Raw genomic sequence first — 7,236 nt, 5'->3', positions numbered from 1 at the left:
CTACAAGTAAGAGACACCAATTAATTTCTGCACCTACAGATATGCGATGAAGAAAGGGCAAAAAAGAGGTACGGAACATGATGATGCGTACTACGGGGCAAGGCAGCTGAGAAACTTGTACTTGGATTGCGCTTCGTAGCAGACCTCGAACTCCAGAAGGGGAGGACGAGGACTCACCTCTGCTCGATTCTTGAGCCCCCCAACTCACCACCCTTGTTGTTCTCCGATTTCACCGTCGCACGAGTTCCTTCGCCGACAGAGGCGACAATCGATCGATCGGATACGGTTTGGGGAACCTGTGAGCGGATGGATTGTCGGGAAGTGGCGGAAGACGCCGCTAAAGGCCTTCGGAAGCGGAGCGGGCCGGGCCTGTCAATGTTGTGGGTTTGGTGAATGATTATATTCTTTTATTTTTATTTTTTTTGGGGAACCAATTCCCGGAAGAAATATTTTTAAAATTTTTCCTGTCCTTTTTCATATTTCAATGGAGAATCTCATCTTTTTATAATTCTTGGAATATCCTTGACATATCATAATAATAATAATTTTTTGTTTTTATGGATCGGTCAATCTATCAATTTTTGACATAGTGATAGGGGACCATTTGTCCAGGAGCCAAGGGCTCAAGGGGGGTTTGGGCCGCTCTGGCCCCACGATAGGTGCCAATCTAATAGGGAATCACTTGGTTCGTCTCGGTACATCTTAAGGGTGCGAAGGATTGTCCGCTTTAGGTGAGTGTGATCGAGCCCGCATGGTTTTGTCCTTTCGAAGCCACAGAACTCCAAAAAACGACTTTGAGAGTAAGGAAAGCACGATTACCTTATGAGCCCTTGATTCCCCCACTCCTCCGATGTGGGACTAAGTTGACCCTAGGATGAATCAATCAAATTTCTTAGTTATTATGTTTTTTAATAGACATAAATTTTTTTTAAATATGAGTATATTTAAAAATATCATAACTGATGTAAAAAAAATTATTATTTTTCATATAAAATGATTCATTTTATTTTGAATCCATTTGCTTTCATCACAATGTTTTTACATTGTTATGATGAAAATATCATAAATACTTTAATAAGCTTTAAAAATATTATAACTTGATGGTGTTTTTCAAGGATGATTGGATGGAAAAAGAGAGAATTTCAAGATTAGTGTCAAAATTATAAAATATTTTACAGGATGTTTGGATGGAAAAACTGAGAAAATTTCAAGGATTATGAAAAAATGGAGATGCTTGTTGAAAAATATGAAAAGGGGATACCTCCCATCAAAAACCCAAAAAAATAAAAAGTAATCATTTTTCTTTCCTCTCGTTCATATATGATGAGAAAAGAACCAAGATACGACATTCAAAATTCAATACAAACTTGTGAATAGCTGAGCTTTTATCTATCAATTTTGAATCACAGATACTAAAGAAAATTTTGATACCCCACTCCTTGAAATCTGACGTTGTCCAACGTTTCTTTTGCAATATACCATCATGAATTCAAGGAGGAAAAAACCAGCCAATCTAACATAAAAATTTCAAGATTCTGAACCAACAGCACAAAACCAAAAGATCTCAATTCTACAAACATACCGAGCAAGCTGACAACACAAGAAGGTAAACAAAGTACAGAGTAGGATGATATTACATCCAGTATCTCAGCAGCGGATCTTTCAAAGTGAGGCGTTCATGGTAGACTTTCCAAGCATATTCTTCCAAACAGAAGGCATGAAACCTCTTTCCATCATCATCGTCGTCATCACCTTCGTCACCAATGTCGGCGACACAGCCATCTACTGATAAAGGCATTAGGGGGGAGATAACACTATCAAGTGGAATGGTCACCAGCACCGTCACAGATATGCAGCCAGAACCATCACGGCCATCAAAGGGCAAGGAAGGCGGTTCAGGCCTGCTCCTCACCTTCTTAAACCTTCCGTTGCTCCAAACCTTAGGACGAGCAAATTGTCACAGCAAGTTAGAAATATGCATCAAGATACAAACTGCAATTTTATCCTAGCCTTTGAAGTTAAGCTCACAAGTTTTCATTGTGCTTAGCTACAAATGCATTTGGTTTACCTAACAATAAACACAAGACAACACATTGGTAGATAATATGTCCACTAGAATCAATTGACACTGTTTTGTAGGTTGCTCTTAACTCTTAAGCATGCAGGCAGAAACTAGAACAGGCTAATATGAACTTGACACCAGATCTTCAAAGACAATTAAAATGAGTTCCTATGAGATCTGTTCAACCTGAGTCATTTTCTTCGGCGAGGGTCTATATTAAGTTCAGCTAGAATCTAGGCTTAGCTGTTCTCTTTTCTCTAAAAAGCTATCAAGTTCTCAATTGTGATTGATGAGAACAACTAATGCACGCTTCTTAAATTGAATTCAAATGTGACATCTTTCATGACCATAAGAAAGAATTTGAATGTGGATGAAACCCTTGTGGGATCTCAATTTTCTACTCTACCCATAACTAATCCTTTGATGTTTGTCAAGCATGTCTCACATGGAAAGAAGTCAATATAGGCTGCCCGTGTAGTGCAGTTCAGCTGTCAAAAGCATCTAATGTGTACTTAACACCAGACCTTCAAAGACAATTAAAACGAGTTCCTGATGAGATGAGTTCAGCCTGAGTCAGATTGGTATTCTTCAACCAGGGTCTACATTAAATTCAGGTAGAATATAGGCTAAGCTGTTGTCTTTTATTTCAAAAGCTATCAAGTTCTCAATCGTGATTGTTGAGAACAACGAATGAGCGCTTCTTAAATTGAATTCAAACATGCCATCTTTCATGACTAAAAGAATGAATCTGAATGTGGATGAAACCCTCATGGGGTCTCAATTTTCTGCTCTACAGGATAACTAATCCTTTGATGGCTATCTCACATGGAAAGTAGTCAACAGGCTGCCAGTATAGTGCAGTTCAGCTGTCAGCAACAGATGCTGCCTATTCTCGAGTCATAGCAAGGGATTATTTTCAGCAAAAAAAAAGAAAAAAAAAGGCGGTATATATAGTAAGTGCAACACTTGTCGTCATAGCAATCGATTGTCACACCTATCTAAAAGCATTCGATTTAGTTCTGACTTCAAGATGGTTAACTGTAGTAGGAGAAGGGGATTGGCAGCCAAGAAACTCACCTGAGCAATGTCCCCGAGTGTAACAAGTATAGAATCGGCGATGGGAGCGATGCAGATCCGCTCACCTGAGTCACCGATAGCGTAACAGGGCTGCCTCCACCAATTCATTTCGTACTGAAGCCCCACCACGTACGGGTAGCACTTGCAGTTCCCCGTCTGAGAGGCAAGTTTGCCCGTATTGCTACAATCGTGGTGAGAAGAGATCCACAACAAACACCTTGGCGTATAATTCCGCTTCTCGAAGGGGTTTTCACAAAACCCCCTTTCCATGGCCGATAGCATCTGTACCACCCCCAATCCCACCTTCTCCAAGCATTTGCTGAACTCTTGCAACGCTGGAAAAGATGCAAACCCGCCCGCGTCCCCGTTTTCGCTGGTATCTAACATCAAAATCCGATCCTGATCATCGTGGTCGAGGCTATCACCGTCGCAGTCGTCGCGGTTGAGGCCTAGAGATAAGAGATTGTTGACCGGGAGCCATTGAGATTGGAGGAGGGACCGAGAATCGGCTACGGCCGAGTAGGCGAGGTCGGAGGGGACACCGTGGCCGGCGAGGTGGAAGAACCCGAAGTCGGATGCGGCGGAGAGGAGGAGGTCGCTTCGCAGCGGCTGATCGAAGGATATGACAGGCGGAGAAGCCGGATGCGGGGAACGGCGACGCGGCGATGGGCGAGAGAGGGTTGGAGTAGCGAGAAGCTGGTGGAGGAGGCGGGAGAGAGCGGCGTCGGCGTCGGCGGGAAGGGAGTTGGCCAGCGATTGGTTCGACGGCGTCGGTGGAGGAGGCGATGGGATGGCTGCGTCGCCAAAGCTATGGTGGTGATCGTCACCGACAGAGGAGGACGAGGCGGAAGCGGAGGTGGTGATGGTGGAGGACGACGCCATTTGGAGGGAACGGTCAGACTTTTCTCGAGATAGTATTTCTTTTTGGCTACTTATCGAAAGAGAGCAGGAGATCAATGTATGCTTACTCGCGGAACAGCATAGGAGAGTTCTGGGCAAGCCGGTCGGGTTCAACCCAAACCGAACCAATTGGTTTTGTAGACCGAGACCAATCTTAATCTCCTCGGTTTTCCTTTTGTTTCACAGTGCATAAAATCTAACACATTCGGGAATTGGTCTATTTTCTGATTCGATTTTTCCCCGGCTTAACCGAACCGAATTAACGGGTCGAATCGGGGTGGCATCCGCGCAGTAATCTTTGGTCCTCGTCACAAAATACCATTTATTTTCTGACACGGTGACTTTTGTGGTATTTCTGTGCGTGTTACAAGTTGCATGCGGCGGCGTTTAGGCTCTCAACGGGAATTCTAATGCCCGGATTGCAAGGCGGCGCGGCCAGCTGGGTGACGCTTGGGAGGAGGAAACGTAAGCGAGCCACTCTGACTTCTGTGAAAGGTCAGTGATCCAGTGATGCAGAGTTGCGTGGCGAAAGACAATAACAAGTGCTCCAAGAAAAAGGAATCAAAGTTTTATACTTAATGGCTCTTGTAATGATCTCCGCATGCTTCACTTGATACGAAGGTTTCAGATGAGTTCCACTTTGTCCCCACCACGGTGCCATCTTTTTCTGAAATGTGAAGGTGGTAGGCAATAAACGAAAAGAGCAGCAGCTTTTGATGCTTGTGTTTGCGACGTATAACTCAGAGTGGAGAGACGGCAAGTGGGGGAGAGGGATGAGGATGACGCAACCGTGTGTCTATCGAGGCCAACCGTTCCCTTGTTATCAGCCTATTAAAGAGGGTCGTCTTCTTGGAAGCACAGAACATGGCGGGCCATGTATGTTCCTCACAACATTGGTCGATATCTGCACATCTTATGCTTGCAGAAATGCTCATCCACGGAAGTGATACCACTCAGATTGTCGTTTCATGGATGCTCTTAACACTCTACAGGCACACTGGAGCAGCTTCCAAAGATGTGCAAATGTGTGTGTTCCACAGATATTGCACCATGGATTACATCCCTGGGAAAGTTGCTCTTGTTACTGTCAATCCGGGATAAAATAAGCACAAAGACAATGTATTATGCGTTTGCTTATTCTCTCAATTTAGGCTGCGGACTTTTCTTCTGCCCTGAAACTCACATGACTAGGCAAGATCAGATGTTGAGACTCAGGTTTCCATCACAAATTTGGAAAAGACAAAGCTGATCGATCATTAGATGAAGAACTCAATCTCCTAATGCAAGTTATATTATTCAGGCCATCCTTGGGTCTATCTATCTACACCTAATGATTACATCTGAAATGTTGAAAGAGCTTAAATAACAAGAATGTTCAGCTCGGGAGACCATATTACTTGTGGAGAAGTGAGGCAAGCTCCCCCTTCTCTGCCATGGAGGAAATAATATCACATCCACCCACGAGCTCCCCGTTGACAAAGACCTGTGGGAATGTGGGCCAGTTGCTATAGTTCTCCAGTGTTTCCCTCAACCCGTGGTTGCATTCCTCATCCAGCACATCGATGGATTCAAAAACCACAGAGTGTAGCACTCCCTGATCCTTTGATGAATGCAACTATTTTTTTCTCCTTCACCAGCTGATCAATGAGGGACAGTCAGCTGGACATTACGTGCAGGTGTCACTCTTAGATCTGGCTGTTTGTGGCCGCCTTATCCATGTGTTATTTCCAGATTCATTTCCCAGTGTCTGCAATGTGCTCTTCAATCATAATTTCCAAGCACTGGTTAGAACAGGTTCAACTGCATCTACTAAGCCTACCTGCAACAATAAGGTGCAAACTTTTGTGAAGGAAGTTGCTGGTCATTGGAAATCTTTGCACCATTTGCTATTATTATGTATCCTAAATTCGTTCCCTTTAGATCATATTTTAAAATCAACTAAGGTGCCCAAAAAGCTGCAGTTATATTGTAAATGCACAGTGTGGATCCAAAAACTGCTCTAATCGCATGTCTATAAAGATTACTATATACTTTTGAAGTTTACATGGGTTTGATAATTCACATATACGGTCCAAAAAGCATAACATATCAATCATGTTGCACAACTTGAACTTAGTACAAGAGAAAGATCATGAAGTTTGATTCATTCAACCAACAACCCTGTTAATGTTGAACAGAATAGAGAGAAGGGAGAAATAGAGAGAAAGCAAGAGAAGAGTGTAAGAGAGTAGAAGAGAGAAGATGTAAACTTTTTTTTCATTCAAATGTAAAGTGTTTGATATATTGATAATCTCTAATATTTATTTTATAGGGGTTTAGGAGCCTTCATACAATCAATATAGGCAATGATTTATAAGAATAACTTTTTGTTGATTTATTTACCTAGAATAATTTTTTGTGAAATACTTTATAAAATTGAATGATTCTTAATCACCTGTCAACCAAGATATAATAAGTTTATTTCACCAAATATCATTCTAATGCATCACCGACATATGTGATATCTGAAAATGGCATCAATTGTTGTCTAGTTCTCAACAAAAAAAAAAAAAAAAAACAAACTTCCACCGTAACTACAAAAAATTAAATAAGATAATAAAGACTAATATTAAATCCCTAAAATTAAGGACTCCTAAAATTAAGAAATCCTAACATTTTTCACCTCTCCAAGATAGCCTTGTTCTCAAGGCTAAGCAGCAACAAATTTTAAAAATTTCTCCTCCAATACTTTGTAAGACTACCAATTGACATCTTCAATTAGTAAATTAGCCAATTGAATAAGCAACTCAATAATAGGATATCTATGATGCATTTCAATCAAGTATGGCCTGAGGTAGGATTTGAATCTCACCGTTAGAAGAAATATTTAGTAAATGGTGTTATACCATATCATCCTTGCCTAACTTCTTTTTAAGGCAAAATAAAAAAATAAAAAACTGAATATATCTTAGAGCTTGCTAGCAAGTCCAAGCGAGAAGCAATTGAGCCAATACATTCCAACACCTTATAAGGCCCAAAGAATCGAGGGGATAACTTCATAGAAAATCGAACCTTTATAGAAGTTTGCTTGTAAGGGTAAAGTTGAAGGAAAACCCAATCGCCCACTACAAACTATCGCTCACTATGATGCTTATCATCTTATTGCTTTATTTTAGCTTGTGAGACCGCAAGATTATCTCTTAGAAGTTAAATAATCT

At 41.5% G+C, this 7,236-nt stretch overlaps 1 protein-coding gene across 1 annotated transcript; it reads right to left on the bottom strand.

The window, feature by feature from the left end:
* Positions 1 to 1,497: 1,497 nt before the first annotated feature.
* Positions 1,498 to 4,061, bottom strand: LOC103982034 (uncharacterized). The gene is made up of 2 exons (XM_009398825.3): positions 3,140 to 4,061; positions 1,498 to 1,939 (listed from the first exon to the last, which is right to left on the bottom strand). Exons 1-2 carry the CDS (start codon positions 4,019 to 4,021, stop codon positions 1,634 to 1,636), a joined length of 1,188 nt encoding a protein of 395 aa, XP_009397100.2. The 5' UTR covers positions 4,022 to 4,061; the 3' UTR covers positions 1,498 to 1,633.
* Between the last annotated feature and the right edge of the window lie 3,175 nt (positions 4,062 to 7,236).

This window comes from Musa acuminata, chromosome BXJ2-4 (genome assembly GCF_036884655.1).
Source record: "Musa acuminata AAA Group cultivar baxijiao chromosome BXJ2-4, Cavendish_Baxijiao_AAA, whole genome shotgun sequence".
NCBI lineage: Eukaryota > Viridiplantae > Streptophyta > Magnoliopsida > Zingiberales > Musaceae > Musa > Musa acuminata.
The sequence above is the reverse complement of the archived record's forward strand: the minus strand, read 5'-3'. Positions and strand labels throughout refer to the sequence as shown.